Genomic DNA, 17,688 nt, shown 5'->3' with positions numbered 1-17,688 from the left:
TAGGGGGAGAGGAACAAAAGAGTGAGAAAATACAGGACTGAGGGAACAATCGTGCCACCCATATTCAATTTCCAGTTTTATTTTTTTTTTCAAATGACAAGAGGAAAAGACTTCAGATAAGCACCATTGAAAAACATTGCCCGGCTGTCTTGAGCACAAGCTTAAATAGATTTAAATAAATTCCATTTCTTAAAAAATACAAGGACCTCTTAGAAACTTTTGACTCCAGGAAGAAATTTCCTGCATCATATCCAAAATGCTTCCCATCGTGATCAACGGAATTTCTGATGATCTTCAAGAAGAGGGTATGGGGGATAATGGTGAGATAGCACCAAGAGATTGTGCAGGGTTTAGGAATTTAACTCTCAAAGTTTTAGGGGAGCTGAGTCGTCTCAGCTCTTTTCTGTCCTCTGGATTTTTGCCATCACCAATTGTTCTGCATGGAACAATCCTGTTAGACTAGCCGTGTTAAAACAACCCAATCTTCCATGGAAAAAAAAACCAGTAGCAGCAAGTCTATCTGATAGAAACCAGTGGCACAGACTTATCAAGTGAGTTAAACGCAAAGACTAGTACAGAATGCACCAAGCAACTTACATGTGGAAAGTATCAGTGTTGAGCTATGCAACACTATGACAAACAACACTGAATTCTAGTCTGTAGGATGTTCCCTAAGCCCTCGGGTCCAGTTTCCTGCCATTTCCCCCTGTGGTGGGCTCCAGCATGGAAATGAAGTGATGTAAGAGCCTGCTGTTTGATTTTCATCTGTGTACATTCTTGTGATGTTTTGGAAAAAAAATATTTTTAGGCATTTCAAAGGGGGAAACAAGTAAGTTAGATGCAAAAGAAATGAAAAAAAAATAAAAACAAGAAAAGGACCTTCAGAACTCAGAGCAGGAAATCAAATCATTACTTTTAACATCAAATTTTGGCATCAAATACTTTGGTCATACAATACTGTCTCTGTGATTCTGGCTGTTTAGCACTTAAACACCCAGTTCTAAAAGGTAGGCTTGTTGTAGGTCTATTTTTTTTTCCATTTAAGTTCTGACAAAACAGTTCACCAGCATCTCCCTGCACAAACTTGAGAGAGAGAAAGAAAAAAAAAAGATAGCAAGAAAGAGAGAGGTGGCTTGCTTTTTTTGGCTTTTTTTTCTTTTTAATAATATGGAATAATCTATAAGTCTACAGGAACAGAGAAATTTAGATAGCCGCTCAGCCTTGGAATGTACATGTTTTGCAGCAGAGTTGTTGAAGAACCTTCCGTTGACACAGATTGTTCTTTTTCACAAGCACACAGAAGCCTCCTTCCGCCCAGGACTCTTCCGTTGCTTTTCCGGAAGTCAGCAAGACAGAAGGAGGAGTAGAGGTTGAAAGCACCATGATGCACACATGGAAGGAGGTTTTGATTGGCCAGAGAGGCAGATCGGGGGGTTGGAAGAGGTCATTCAGGAGCAGTCAACAAGGAGGAAATTTGGTCCACCCCAAAGTGATTTCAGTCAACAGCATGGTTTTTCAAGAAGAGATAATTGCAGTCCCGTGGTATATGTGATTGGTATCCATTGTGAAAGGAAAAAAAAAAGATTGGAGAAATAATAAATTAGAAATCAATAATAACACAAGCAAGGATTTTCTTTCTTCAAAGAATTACAAGGAGTAGAGAATATTAAGTCATTTCTAACATATTTCATTGAATCCAAGACACAAGGATTTCAGATGCATCATTAGGTATGACAGAAAAAATAAAGCTTTGTAACTAGCCTGTGATACCATAGTTCTCTGATCAACTAGAATTTTAATTAAAGGATTTGTCATTTAACATAGAGTTTTGTTTCGATGCTTGTACAATGAGCCTTCCTTTGAATACTGAATAATGATTTAAACTTTTGAAGCTCTATTAAACTACTGTTAAGAAAGCAGAAGCCAGGTGCCAATTAGTAATTCAGCTGAATGGCCAACTCTGTGCCCAGACCTCCTATCGAAGCAGTGACACGTATGTCCTACTTACCATCTGCCAGTCAAAGCTGCATAAACTGCCATACATTATAAGATGCATCTGGTTTCAGAGATCTTAAAATGTTTCTTTAAGTGTGTCTTGGAATCATAGAAATATGACCACTGAAAAGGAACGAACAGTACATTCTTACAAGCATTTGTCATGTGCCTTGAAAGTTCTCTGAGCCATGAAGAACCTCTTCTTTTGTGTGTACGTGAAGGGAAGGGTACGGGGGGCCTGGAGATCTCACTTGACATTTTTGCTCAAGGCTGATGTTCTACACTGGAACTATAACTCTACTTCTGTGTTTCTGGTGGTAAATTGGAGATAAGAGTCTCATGGACTTTCCCTTCTAGGCTGGCTTTGAGCGATGGTCCAAACTTCTAAATAGCTAGGATTGCAGGTGAGAGTCACTGGTGCTTGGTTAAGGATTTGAACTGACTTGACAGTGAACTCATTGTGATGACCCTTTTTTGTTTTCCACTCTTTCCCACAATCCTGACACTTCGCTTTTTACCAATTTCCCATATGTACAACTTACTCCACGTCCATCAGGAGTTTATCAAAGGTTGTCAAACCATCACACACTTGAAATTGCCCAGGACCCAGGTGAGAGACAAAAACTTTGCAATGTCCCTCTGTCAATCCTTTGTCCCCCTGGGTTTTCTGCTCACCCCCCCATAAGCAGTGAAGGTTGTGGTCAGATATAAAGGCCCCAGACTTTTAAGTAAAAGGTGATCTTCGGGGAATCTTCACACCCCAATAGGGTGAAGTGAGCATTCATCCTGGCCAAGAAATCTCAGAGCCTGGGCCTGAGTGAGTTCACAAGGATGCAGCCACCTGCAATGTGTGGAGGAAATCAGAGCCATGCTCTATTCATGGCAGCAGAAACCCTATTTTCTGGGCCCTTCTGCAGTTCTGCAGAAGGAGCTGTGGAATAACAATGCAGCTGCAGTAGCATTATGGTCTTCGTTTTATGCTTATGAGGGACATAAGACCCAGAGAAGTTTCTAACCTGCCCCAAGATCTGAAGCTCTGGAATATAACATTCTGACGCATAAGCTCACCGTCGACCAACAGCAGTACTGGGCTGCCTGTCCAACAGAGTTTACAAACATCAAAGCATTCAATCGAAGGCACAGAATGAAGTTAGGGCAACGGTCTTGCCACTAAGACAAACATCTTCTATTTCTTACTCTCTAAAGCACGCACAAATGCATACTTTCTATTTATTTTAGTGATCCCAAAGGTGTTTTGAACCGCCATTCAATGTCTTTGTCTTATTGATATGGATTTTATGTGTAAAGACTAGGCCTCTGTGAATTCCATGGAATACCAAAGCTCATTAAGTGCTGGAATTGAAAGAACTTGAATTGATTGATTTTACAGATGAGGAAACTGTGGCTAGAGGTGAGGGAATGTGGCATGTGCCAAACTATCAGGGGAATAGAACAGTGCACTGGTCCTCTGTCTGAGCTGTACATTAAAAACAGGTGGGAACTTCTAGAAATATCCATGCCCAGGTTACATCCCAGGCCAAGTCAATGAGAATCTTGGGGAAAGCGTGGGATTCCAGCACCTTTGTTAAGAACCACTGGTGCAAAAAAAAAAAAAAAGAAATGGATCAGCATTTATAATGCTTCAGGCCTACATTTTGTCTATCACTTTCTAGCATCCTATTTTGGAATCTCCTTTCTGGAAGACTAGAATATTCATTACTAGCCTCATGGGCTTCATGAAAGATTCAGATTCCATCCGATTATCATTTACATATGAAAATGACAAAAAAAATCCAAATAGTAGAAGGGGCAGCCTCCCTGCTCCCAACCCAACAAACTTAAGGAATCCGCACTATTGTATTTCATGCTACTATTATTTACTATTATTACTACTAAAGTTTCAGGCTCAAGTGGTAGAGTACCAGCTGTGAACAAGAAAGTCAAGTGAAACTACAAGACCCTGAGTTTTACCCCATACCAGGGTGTGTGTGTACACACAGACAGACAGACAGACAGACAGAGTGTTCTTAGCCTTTGTAAAAAAACAGAACATAGGAAAATTGTATGCATAATATTTACTGCAAAAAATCTTTTTTTTAAAAAAAATATGCAGGGCTTTAAAAAAGTTGAGTAACAAGTACATATGGTAGAGACTGGAAAGAAATACATTAGAATTAACAAGAAAAGCCTATATTTATGATTCCAACTGTATGAAATTTTGCAGAGGGAAATTCTGCAGAGACAGTAGGGGTTGGAAGGGAGAACAAATAGGCAGAGCACTGAAGGTTTTTAGGGCAATGAATGTGGAGGACACATCATTATGCCTTTGTTTAAACCAAGAGGATGCACAACACACTAAAGGCACATCCCAGTGTCCACTATGGGCCTTTCAGGACAGTGAAGGAAGGCTATGCAAGTGTATAGACAAGCAGTGTAAGAGCACTGTCTGTACTACTCAATTTTCATGTGGATTGAAAGCTGCTCAGAGAAATAAAATTTATTATTTAAAAGAACTAATGAGCCACGTTGGTCAGTGGGACCACATGTGATGAATCTTCTTGCAATTAAAAAAAATAAAGGAAACAGCTGGGCATGATGGCATAACCCTGTAATCCCAGCACCCACAAAGCTGAAGCAGGAGTATCAAAGGTGTAGGCCAGCTTGAGAAACAAACAAGTTTTAGGTCAGCCTGTGCTACAGTGAGACCCTGTCTCAAAATAAATGACTAAAAAATTAGGACACTCAGCCCATTAGAGCATACTAAAACGAGTGAATGTGAGCAAGATATTCGGCAGGTTGCATAGAATGCATGCTTATTAGTTTCTTTTTTGAAATGGAAATAGTGTTAGGCCTTAAAATAGAAATAGCACACTTTGGTCAGAGATCCACATGAGCACTTGTACTCACCATCTTTGCAGATGGCTCCCATCTGACACGCTCCTAGGTCTAAGAGATACCCACTGGGGCAGCTGGTACAGTTCTTGAACCCAGGGCCATTGCAAGTTAAGCAACTCGTATCACATCTGCAGGAATAAATGTACCCATTTTCAATCCTTTTGCACGTTGTGCACACATGAGAAGACATGTTATTATCAGCCTGCTCATGTCTTCTTTAAAAATCTTGTTTTGCAACAACACACCAGCTAGGTAACTCAAGGTAAAGCTCTAGGGCAATACCCAAAGAGGAATGGTCAAAGGATGATTTTGAATGTCCATCTTCTCAATATTTATGCTAGAGCTGGGGCAGGTGCACTTACTTTCTGCAGGACTTATAGGCGTTCTCTGAAGAGTGGTCTAAGTAATAGCTGATGCTACAGCTTTGCACACACCTCCTCTCCTCCATGAAGTAACCTTCTGTGCAGTTAATGCATCCATCAGCTCCGGCCCCTTCAAGAAACAAAGCTGCAGGTGAGACTGTGGCATGGCTGCTTCTTTACCAGACTAGGGAAAATGTCACCATTGCAAGTCCTAATTTAACTGTGTGGTGCGCCCTCCGCCCCCACCATTGGGTAGGGTTGGTGAAAGCGCCTCCTATTTTATATCAAATCAATTTGCCATAAAAGAGCTGCTCTCTTTAGAATGAGAAGGAGAGATCTCCCCAGCAAGGAAAGGCTGAAGAGAGGGTTGGCCTTCCATGAAACCCACCAAAATACTCTGGTCTACATTTCCTTTAAATACACTGAGGGGGTCGCATAAATGGCAACTTGAACTGGCCAAACACAAGCCAAGAGAGGAAAAAAGGAAGACACGGAAGAAAGGTAGACCAGGTACCAGCGCAAGTAGCACAGAAGCGGTGGCAGGGCTGGCAGTCCAGGCCGTTGAAGAAGTGTCCGTCTTCACAGGTGACAGTACACCGGGACCCCTGCAGGCTGGGAGAGGGTAAACACACTCTGAGTAGTCTGTGCGATCACCTCGAATCAGCAATGATTCCTCCAAACTCCACAGTAACAAATACACCAGCCTCAGAGACCAGTGATTTTGGTGAAGCATCAAAGCAAGGGTAATGGCCCGGTGTTCTCTTTTTCCCTTTTGATTCCTGTAACCCTGTCTGTAGCATGTACAGGTGCGGCTAAGCTTTAGCGACATACTATTGTGGACATATGCCACAATAGGCTTCAAACATGTTCTATAATTCTAAACACACTAAGAACACATGGATTACAAGTAAATGAAAGTGTAGCAGCTATGCCCACCCAACTCCCAACCATTTCTTCCTGGAGGAGTCTTTCATGTACTTGGATGTTTCTGATTTTCACTTCCTACTGGTCCTACCAAACCCACAAATTTCTTGGGCTTAAAGGTAAAGTTTGTGCATACCAAACCTGAGGCTCTGGGTTCAATTACACACACACACACACACACACACACACACACACACACACACACACACACACACACACACACACACACACACACACACATACACACACACACACTCTAATATATCTTTACTTTTACTTCCTGATTTATTCATTTTAAACACCTAATCACAGGAATTTAGCAAAAAAACAAACAGGAATTTACCTACCATGCTGCTTTGTCACACATCTTGACGTTTCTACTTTTTTAAAAACACATTTTTTTATTGTAAAAATACTGTACAGAGGGGTTACAGTTACATGAGCAACTTTTCATAGTTGTGTTAATATTTCCATGTTTAATCTATTCCACATTGATTTATTTCTATTTTTCTAATTCTATGAGGTAGTAGTCAGTTGTCAGAATGTCAAAGGGGGATTGTACATATTTTTCTCTCCTATCTAATTTGTCAGATTTGTTATTTTCTTAGCTCATAGACTGCTTTTTAAAAACAAAGAATAAAAATATTTTTAAAATACTTAGCATAAAGTATAACTATTATAATCACAACTAGTATGATTGGAAACAGAGATGAAATTCTATATCATCAAGGAGATGCCAGAGAGATTCTATGTAAGAACTACGGTCAACTGCTTGGTTTTCCTAGAGGCTATATGCTTGCTTTTCATTTCCATTATACATGTAAATATGCATCCACATAACATACATGTATGCACATATATATGTATGAATGTATTTACGCACACATATAAAGATACATTTTATCTATATAAATATAGGTTTTGTTGACAGAGCCTGTGGACTTAAACCATTTAATACATGAGGATGATACTCATTTTAAAAATTAAAACTTATCTTCCCTTATGCTCATTAAAAAAACGGGGAAATTCTGAAACTAAAGCAAGTGAAAAAAAATACATCCTTAACATTCTCTCCTGAGCATTTTAATTCATTTGCCTTCTGGATTTTATGCACAGATATTTTCCCAGTGTTTTGTTCTTAGCCTGTAGAATAATTTATAGGTCTCCTGAGGCTATATTGTCAACTCTAGGAACCTTTAGGCAAATGCAAGAAGCCTCAAAGAACTTTGCTGTGAAAATCTACATCCTTCACAGACCTTCTTGCTGGTATAACAACTGCCATTTAAAACGACAAGAAAAGGAGCACCTTTTTCTTTTTCTACAACAGTAGCAAAAAGGACATCACACCTAATGGGAGGATATGAAGAACAATACAAAATTTAACAGCTAAGAAAAAAGCTGTCATCTGTCTGTCTTTCAATGAAAGGACACAGCTTCTGAGGCGGAATTGGTGCAAAAGGCACAGAGGCTGCACCATATGGCAACAGATAAATGGAGGGAGATGGGTATTGAGAGTAGACACCACAGTCTGTAGGCCGATGGGGCCTGGACACCGTCTTTCCTAGATAAACTGGCTGAATGAGGTCTGCGCTGTCCACTGTGGCCCCTGAGCCCATGAAGGGTGGCTGGTCAAGAAGCTGAATTTTATAAATGTATGCCTAATTTGAAAAATCTGCACTGGACTGCTGTATTGACAAACAACATATTAGGCATAAATTAAAATAAAACAGCTTAGCTCTGTTGTATACTCTCCATGAGCGTTCAAAACATCTAAATATAGAATTGGATGCCAGTGGCTTCACACATGTAATTCTAGCCACTCAGAGGGTTGAAAGCAGAGGGCTGAGATTGAAGTCAGCCCAGCAGATAAATCAGAGAGACAGTTGTCTCCAATTAAGCAGCAAAAACTGGAAGTAGAGGTATGGCTCAAGAGGAAGAGCACCAGCTGAAAAAGCGAAGCCAGAGCACAAGGCCCTGGGTTCAAGCCCCAGTCCTGACACCAAAAAATCCCAACCAAGCAACAAGCCAAACAAAACCCATCTTAAGTAAAGACAATTCTCATAAAAGTTATTGTCAGAACTGAATTGTAGTTTAAGAGGATATACACCAGACATCAAAGACTTAACAGAAAAATGGTGGTGGGGGGGGAAGGGGTTGACTTAAGTACCTTGTAGGCACGTTTGGAAATATAAAAATGAAAACCCTTTGTACAACTAATATAGGCTAGTTAAAATATATAAAAAGACTTGTTATAACAACAGAGAAGAATATAAAATACCTCACTAGTAGCTTTTTTTTAATACTGGTCACGTGTTGGAATAACAACATTTTGGATATATTAAGTCAAATAAAATATTTTATTAAAATCAATTTCCTCTGTATCTTTTTTACTTCTTTTAATATGGCTACTGGCACATTTAAAATTATATACAGGGCTCATATTTCTATTGGCACTGGTTTAGCATACTCTACAAAACGTTCTCTGAGAAATAAAGAATATAATTTAAGTAATTTTGCTACACATGGACCAATTATGTGCCAGGTGCTGGAGTAAGTAGTTCATAAACGTTATCATGGTTTATTTTTATCGTAATCCAGCAAAGTAGAAATTATTATCACCATTTTATACATGAGGCAGTGGTGGCTAAGTGAATTATCCAAGGTCATGCAGCGAACCAAGAGCAGAAGAGAATTTGAGCCTAAATCTCTCTTCTTTCTGCCACACCACTTTTCTGCTTCTTCAAGAATTAGGAGGCTAAAAAGACAGATATTTAGCAACATCAAAGTCTAGAGATTCATGGAAGAAAGACATAAATTTATGAATGGAAGGAATTAATGGAAGAAAGGAATACATCTATGATAAATCTACAATCAATTGAAGTAAAAAATAATCTCCCAATACTAATTAATGTGAAGAATTCTCTGCTTGGAAACAGTATAGACCATGCATATTTTATCTTGGAACAGAGATAGAAATGTTTTTATTATCATGACTTAAAAAGAATCTAACAACTGGTGCCAGTGCCTAGAATCCTCACTTCTTGGGAGGCTGAGATCTGAGGATCATGGTTTCAAGCCAGCTAGGGCAGGAAAGTCTGTGAGACTCTTATTCTCAAATAACCAAATAAGCAGGACATGAAGGTATAACTGAAGTGGTAAAGTGTCAATCCTGAGTGAAAAAAGCTAAAAGACAGTGCCCAGGACTTTAGTTTAAGCTCTAGAGCTGGCGCGCGCACACACACACACACACACACACACACACACACACACACACACACACACACACACACACACACACACACACACACACACACACACACACACACACACACACACACACACACACACACACACACACACACACACACACACACAAATCCAATGTGGGAGAATCCAAATTCCCCATAAAGTCAGAATACAAGCCTCACTCAGCCTTGCTCTGACCTTCTCTCCTGAAGTCAAGAGACTTTGAGTTCATTTCAGCTTCAGATTATTCTCTCATACAATCTAGTAAATATCAGCTTCAGCAATGAGCAAGTCATCCATTCCATGAAAACGTCTCCTGGTGTTAAATCTATGTGCATACTGCAGTATAATGGAGCCAAGCCTGAGGCACTTAAGATAAGCAAATGATTGGGTTTGTGCAGAGAACTAGTAAAGATAAGGGAATAACGTTCCACCAAGCCGGGCATTAATCAGGTGGATTAAATATCATTCACTAGCATTACCTGCACAACAATCCTTGGCTGGCACAATACAGGTCACCAAGCACGAAGGCTGCCTGTTGAACGGTCACTTTTATTGACATGCATCTGAGGCATCTTTTCCCCAGAGAATTTCCTCAGTTAATAACCCTTCCTTAGCCAAGATGACATGCCATCCTCCAATCTAACTGTAGAGATCATGCGAAGAGCAGGTAAGTGCTTCATTGGTTGTCATACCGGGCAGAGGGTAAGAGGTCTGTTTATTTACTTGTTTTTCCTTCCGTTTTCCATTTTGTTTGTTTCTTGTGCTCTGTCACTTGACGGACTTCTCCCCTTTCTTACCTGAATCCATCTCGGCATTCTGTACAATTATGAAACTCAGTGCATGTCTTGCAATTTTCACTGCATTTCCGGCAAAGATTTTTCTCTGTTAAGAAAAAAAAATAAACAAAAAGGAAACAATATTACAAACAATCGGCCAAGTGGATTCCATCAAAGCATGTGGCGAAGTTCTAATGTTTCTAATATATGGTACAAGGCCCATGGTCTTGAGTAGAAAATTGGTAGGAGAAGTCCCAGAATCACAATCTGTTATCATTGCTCAGCAATCCATACAGAGAGACATGAATTATTACACTGAGAACAACATAGCTATTAGCCATCCTCCAGGCAAGAGGCCCACAGCTTGCTTCATCCTTGGTTGAATGCTTTCTTGGCTTGTTCCTCTCCCCATGTGCTTTAGTAAGCAGGGTTTCCTGACACTCAGAGTCTAACTTCCGGAGCTGGGGCACCACTACTATGTAAGGATTACAAAAGCAGTGCTAAGGAAATGGTAGGCTTCCAGGATTGCATCTCTCTCCCTCTCTCTCTCTCTTCTACGTAGCTCAAGCAGGTCTGAAACTTGGAATTATTCCCACCTTCATCTCTTAACTTCCAAAGGCTGGAATTACAAGGTGAGTTACACCATGCCCCACTGAGAATTTCACTTCTTTCAGTTTTTAAGAAGTAGGGGTACCCATTTCAGAAATTTTGTCTGGTGTTTTTTTTTTCCTGAGAGAACTCTTGTTTCTTTAAGCTTAGGTTTCTTGCTTTTCTGAGGTTGTGTAGACACATGATATTTCAGAGTCATGATAAGCTGCTACGGAGAACAAGTATTGAGAACTCAGATGTAAAGCCCAAGATTATCTGTAGCTATTTGAGTCCTATACTGGAGTACTAATATTCCTGTTTAAAGACTATGTAGTTTTCTAGGGCGAGGTATCTTTGTTTATTCAATAATTACAATTGGTGAGAATCCACATTTTTGCATGGTGGTAATTATTTCTGCCCCTTAGAAAAAAAGACCCCCTTCCCAGACACAGTGGCATTCCTATACAGGTAGTTAGTAAATTTTCCTTCCAATTCAACAAAAGGATTTCTTTCTTGCCTTTGCTGGCGGCTGATCATCTTTGATCCCAATTGTCTTGTAACAAGTTCCCGAGTAAAACAGTATGTATACATCTGACCCAAGTTCATACTATATTTACATGAAAGTCCCATTTAAAAAATATCTCAAAAAGCTAACTCTGATACCAAGCCGACATGGGGCCTCTTTGGGGAGGGGACAGAAGAAGCTCTCCGCATCCTGTTTCTGTAGCGCACTGCGGGAGTGACTTCTACGGTGCAAACTGAGGACAAGAACATGTTTTAGAGGAAAATATCTATTTTACTTCTAGGATTATGGAAAGTTAAACGTGTGTGAAACACACGGTAGCTATTTGGCTTCTACACATGATATCCCTGGGCAGGCAGGGATACTGAGGCTCCCTAATAGATAACCTACCACAGGGGTTATCAGAGACTGTTGCCGGGCAAATTCAATCTCCTGCATCACTGTGCTAAAAGAAGGACTCTCAGAAGGTCAGCTGGTTTCTTCTAGATTTCCCAGTTACCCTAGGCTGACTTTGCTCTCAAAAATCCTAATTCTGAATACAGAAGACAGGTTATATCCAAGTTCTGCGAGTACTTGTAGTTAAAAAAAGAAAAAAAAATCATTAACTCTGGGGCCAATCTTGAGGACCTTCGGAAGCAGTTGGCAACAGACAGTTTTCTGTAAAGAATCGAAACTGTCTTTTAAAATCAAGGGCTTAGATCTTGTGTGATATGAAGCACCACCCACATTTCGTTGAGCAGCTAGAGCTCTCTCAAGGTCACTCAAGGGCAACCCCTGCATCTCTTCTCTAACACGCAAGTATTTGAAATGAACTCACTGGTGTCCTGATATGACCCGTCAGGGCAGTGAGTGACACAGCTGTTGATTTCTTCATTCAGGAAGTATCCGTATTTACAGGACAGACACTGATCACCGTGGCTGCCAAAGCAGGACTCACAGTTGGGCGCACACTTCCGGCATCGCTTCTTGTCCGCATGGTAGTGGCCAGAAGGGCAGCTGGACACACAGATCCTGTATTGGAGCACATGAAATTTGAGAAGGGAATGCCACCTGCTACTCAGCGCAGAAGAGCTCTCCCAGAAGAGCTGACACTTAGCTGATGTTGGCCACAAGATCAAGTCTAAACTAGGGTGCTGAGGCTGAATCCAAAAGGCCAAATGGCTAGTTGTTCAATTGCTGAGGAAGGAACACAACTATACAGTCCTAGTCTACCAAGTAATGACTATTTTGGTCCTAACCAAGTCCTAGTTAAGGTCTAGCTCTTTAAAAGGAATGGTGGTGAGCTGCTGAGTCTTGAGTAAAGTGTATGGGAGCCACCATTATACACAAAAAGACTCTCATGGTAAGCGGTTCCTCCTAGTATTGTGTGTTGTGTGTCATACGGACCCTGTGTGTGTGTATATGTGGATGAAGACAGTGGTTGTGCATTCTCATCCAAATGAATACAAATACATTTAAATTTATGTTGCTCGTGAGAAACTGCATTTTTCCCAGATAGCTTGTTTGCTGCCCACAAATGAAAGGCGGGGCTTAATTTATTCACTCGACAGATATTTTACTGAGCACAACAAGAAATAGAAGGCATTTTCTAAGTGAAAGTGATAAGAAAGGTAACTGAGATAGCCAAGTAAATTTTCCTTGAGGAACTGACTTTCCATCCTACTTAACACAGCTTCTCTCGATATCTCTGGCAGCTGGGGTATAAATGCACGGTAAGGCCTCTTCCTGGAGGGAGCTTTGTTTGGCCTGATGGGAGAGGAGGCAGGTGGGGACAGGTGGGGAGGATGATCCTTGAGTGGGAAGTCATTGGTTCTCAGACTGGTCCTACTGGGCATACATTCGCATAGTTCTGGGTCCTGAGGTGGACTCCAGGGCCCAGATGAGAAAAGTAAGAACAGAGACCGGTCCTGCTGCAGGTTGGGGAAATGTGTGAAAGCATCCATTTGGCCCAGGTCCCGACCTTTTCCTGAAGGGAAAAATACAACCAGACTATCAAATACCAACGTGATAAAAAGAAGAACTTCAGTTAGGAGGATCAGCTTCAAGAGATCTGTTGCACAACATGGTGGCTACAGTTTAAACACTGCATTCATGATAACAGCTAAAAGAGTAGACTTGTTGAATGTTTGAAATGATAAGGATGTGAGAGAATGCACGTGTTAAAGAGCTTGATTTAGTCATCTTATAATGGATGGACGTTTTATAACATTGTTTTATAACGTTGTCTTTCACGATTTATACATAATTTACATAGTGACATTTAATGTAATGTATATAATGATGAAAAAGATGTGTATAAGATATACTTAAATATGTATTTAAATATATATATATATATATATATATATAATTTTATTTGCTAATTAAGAAATAAAAGAGAAAACAATGGAGTGGAGAAGATCAGGCCATGAGCACGGCGGGTCCCTCCTCATTCTCCTTCCAAATGTGAGAAAGGAGCAGCAGTTTTGTGGCAGAGGTGGGCATTTTGTGCATGGTGATGGGCCGTGCTACAGCAGCCTTAATTCTGTACTGGGGCTTGCGGCAGACCTGGGAACACTGCGGCTGTCTGAGGGCACTTGTGGTGGTGTTCTGGCCAACCGTGGGACGGAAAGAACATGAACTTTCAGCCTCAACTGTGGGCACCTGCCGGGGCCTCTGTCTTACCGGGTGTTGTTTTTCAGCTTGTAGTAGTAGTGCAAGCAGTCGTTGCAGTGTTCAGGTCCAGGTCCATCGCAGCCAACCCCACCACTGCACTCAGGGTCACAGGGACCTTTCCAAAAGACATCAGAGCAACATTTAGGGGGATCAGAATGACTCGAGCACACCAGTTCTACCTGGAACTTGGGTTTCCCCGCCTCATGCACTGAAAAAAATATTTTTTAAACAGAGAAATAAATATGTGGCTGCCTGCCCAGACATGAACTATTGATTTTTACTGGTAAAAAAACCTCAATTGCTTGAGTATCAAGCATGTAAATTCTAGGCATGGCCAGGTCTTCAAAACCCATATGGCTGCCTTGGGAAAGCTAACAAGTTAGCTCAGAATTAAACAATGCCAATGTAGTAGATAGAAAAAGCCATCAATGGCAAATAATGTGCAGAAGAATTAAATGTGAGAGTTATAGGAAAATGAGAGGTGGCTGACAAAAGAGAAGAAAAGGTTATTATGTAACACCTGGACAAGGTCGCCTGTCTCCTCCAAGGTCATTCAAGCCACTGAATACCTGTGAAATACCGTGGCCAGCATGAAACTTCATTATGGCTTCAGGTACAGGCTTATCAGCATCTAGTCTTGGATCACAAAGCAAGTACTTCAGGCACAGATAATAGGTTTAAAATTGCATGCAATTTAAGGGCCAATGGGCAACTCAGCAAAGGAAAATGACATAAATTAAAAAAAAATGCAAGCTAGCTTACGGAATTCTAGGCCTGTAATAAAGGATCATAATTTCTCTGGCTACATATTCTTTAGAATATGTAGAGAGAATGGATGGTAGGGAGGGAAAAAGAATACCAAGGAGATGGAATATTTTATGATTGATCAAAAGGTGTTTAATAGCATTTAATAGCTACTTAAAGCATCTTTTAAACCTCATTTCCTTCATCTTCATATTTTAGTGTATTTGATCTCCTAATCTTCCTGTTCTTCTCCACTGAAAATTCATGATTTTAACTATCAATAAATAATTACACAAAACATGCAAATATCAAGTTAAGAGTACCCGAAATGTTTTGAATCCTTCTTGCTTTAATCAAAAGGCTTCACTGTTGAAACTTACACGATCTGTTACTCATTATGAAACTATATGCTATAATTATTGAATTGCAAAAATGTAGAATGTTAACATGACTTGGGGGGAAAAAAAGCTGGAAACCAAACACTCATTTTACTGATGAAAAAACTGATTTTTCCCAGAGTTTCAGTGGCTGGCTGACTACCATAGGCCTAGGAGAGTGTGATCAGCAAACATCTTGTTTAGAAGTAGCAAACCATGCACCTGAAATGACCTCTTCATTTAAATAGAAATGTATGTCATTTGAAAATTCTGCAGACTTGAGAGGAAGGAGAAACACTGACCAAGAAGCATTGTACTCGTAACCTGACTTAGAGAATTGCTGAGGCTTAAAATACATGTTTGATTAATTGCAAGTCATTTGACATTATTGCACATTTCTATTACTATTTTCCCCAGCAGCCTTAACCTCCAAATTAAACCTCACTGCTATTATTATTGTTATTGTTATTATTATTATTATTACTACAGTTTAGCTGTCCATCACCATACACCAGTGAGAGGGTCACTGTGCGGCGACAGGGTTAAGTTTAGTCAGCTGTGGATTTCATAGTCCCTGGGACTCAATGAAACAGTCTAGGATCTGGTTATGATAATGCCATCTGTGCCTCTAGTCAGGTTGGCTTCTAAATGATGGTAAAATCATAGCTGCAAAGGAGAGGAGTCATGGGTGGCCCTAAATTTTCACCAGATGACTTCTAGACTTTAATAAAATCCTAAAAGCATTTATTTTTTTGGTATGTGCCCAAAAGATTCTCTATGGCAGGTTCACATGCTTTGCTATTTCAGTTATAATCTTAAACGGTCCCAGATGCAGACTAGCATAGTAGGTTACAGGATAATCATGGAATAATTGTCTTTGTTCTTTCCTAAGAGCCAATATCAATGTTTGAGAGATGTAATCAGAAAAACCACAGAGAGGTACAACTGTGTTCACAATGGTCACAATATTAACCCAAATTTGAATTAAAAACATTAGCAGAATTTGAGTACAACCAGACTTAAATGTTATGGAATTGTGCTCCATTTACAGGTCAGAAAAAAAAATGAAAATGGATCGCTAACTCACTAACCTTACTCAAGAGGCTGAGATCTGAGGTCTATGGTTCAAAGCCAACCTAAGCAGGAAAATCTGTGAGACTCTTCTTTCCATTAAACTATCCACCCTTCCCCCCAAAAGCCACAAGTGCAGCTATGGCTCAAATGGTAGAGCACTAGCCTTGAATAAAAAGCAGCTCAGGTGCAGAGCCAGGCCTTGAATTCAAGCCTCAGGACGGGCACCAAAATATTGTTTTAACAAAGCTTGCTATTTATAGCATAAATAGTAATACTATAAGCCCAAAGCCAAATAAGATAAAACAAAATCTAACACAATCTTGCTCTGCTTAGCTCTGTTAGACTTCACATATTAAGCATGTAATTGACTCTAGGAAACTACCTGCTTAGAATAAAAGGAACTTTATGAATATTTTAGATCTTCTTTTAGGTGATTAATGAGGTACACTTAACTTAGTATGTGGACAAAACTCCCAGAACTGCAGGGATGAAATAGTTCTTGTCTACAGCTACATTATATTTCTATTTATAAATAACTCCTTATTATCAAAGCTGTATGCATTAACTATTATACACTCATTATATCTCAGAAAGACTTGATTCTATTGCAAATCGTAGCCTGCACAATAAGATAAGGAATAAGAAATATAACAACGACAAATGCACAATCTGCAGATAGTGATGTTAATGTGTTGAAATCTGGGATTAGAGCAATTCTTATTGATTGGCTTCTAGTGAAATTTATGGTGTTTGGGTTTTGTTTGGTTTTGTTTTTTTATGAAGGGCAAACATAAACCCAAGTGGAAATTGATCTCATGTGACTTTGTCACAAAGATCATAATAGTAAATCACTGCTACTTTAATACCCTGTTTTTGTAAAATTTAAAAATATTTCATGTTCTGATTAGTTACATGAGCTATTATTTATCCCTTTATTGTATTTGTTTCTTGGCTTGGTTCAAATTTGTCTCTTGTTCATATACGCTAAACCAGTTTTCTGGAAGACGTAATGGCTTACTGTATACAGAATACAGCGCTGTTCATTGTGTGGAGTGTCACTATGTCAACAGATTTTTCCCACTGTTAGATCTTCAAAACAGATCTTAGAAGAAAGAGAAGCTTCCTTGGTGTCTTTATCTTGCCAGGTAGAAAGATCTGTTAAGTCTGATTGATGCAAGAGGATGTTGTAAAAGATTTATTTTAGAAATCTTTAAAGAAGGAAGTGGCGCTGTGGCTCCAAGTGGTAGAGCACTAGCCTTGAGTGAAAGAGCTCAGGGACAGAGCGCAGGCCCTGAGTTCAAGCCCCCCGCCCCCCCCCCACAATACAAATTAAAAGAAAATCTTAAAGAGAATTAAAGGCTTTATCTTTCCTTGTCCTTTCCTCCTGAATATTTAAATCTTAGCAAGTGACTAACACGATGGTTTAAAAGTCTAATTGTTGGTAAGCGACTGATGAGCAGATGTAAAGATTAGTATTACTGTTTACCACCGTATTAAATAGGAATGACTATGTCTATTAGTTTGCT

At 39.8% G+C, this 17,688-nt stretch overlaps 1 protein-coding gene across 5 annotated transcripts in view; it reads right to left on the bottom strand.

Annotated features, from left to right (window-relative positions):
* Positions 1-17,688, bottom strand: part of Pcsk5 (proprotein convertase subtilisin/kexin type 5) — a 394,004-nt gene that overhangs the window by 119,845 nt on the left and 256,471 nt on the right. For 4 of the 5 annotated variants that reach the window (XM_070035766.1, XM_070035767.1, XM_070035769.1 and 1 more), the window contains exons 15-20: positions 13,977-14,082; positions 12,130-12,323; positions 10,223-10,307; positions 5,767-5,864; positions 5,253-5,382; positions 4,903-5,018 (exon numbers count right to left, since the gene is read on the bottom strand). In XM_070035766.1, coding sequence (XP_069891867.1) covers positions 4,903-5,018; positions 5,253-5,382; positions 5,767-5,864; positions 10,223-10,307; positions 12,130-12,323; positions 13,977-14,082 — 729 coding nt within the window. Of the gene's footprint in view, positions 1-63; positions 1,332-4,902; positions 5,019-5,252; positions 5,383-5,766; positions 5,865-10,222; positions 10,308-12,129; positions 12,324-13,976; positions 14,083-17,688 lie in introns of those variants that run through there. The other variant, XM_070035770.1, reaches the window with a different exon arrangement.

Source organism: Dipodomys merriami, unplaced genomic scaffold, assembly GCF_024711535.1.
Source record: "Dipodomys merriami isolate MVZ:Mamm:240054 unplaced genomic scaffold, mDipMer1.0.p SCAF_26, whole genome shotgun sequence".
Classification (NCBI taxonomy): domain Eukaryota; kingdom Metazoa; phylum Chordata; class Mammalia; order Rodentia; family Heteromyidae; genus Dipodomys; species Dipodomys merriami.
The sequence above is the reverse complement of the archived record's forward strand: the minus strand, read 5'-3'. Positions and strand labels throughout refer to the sequence as shown.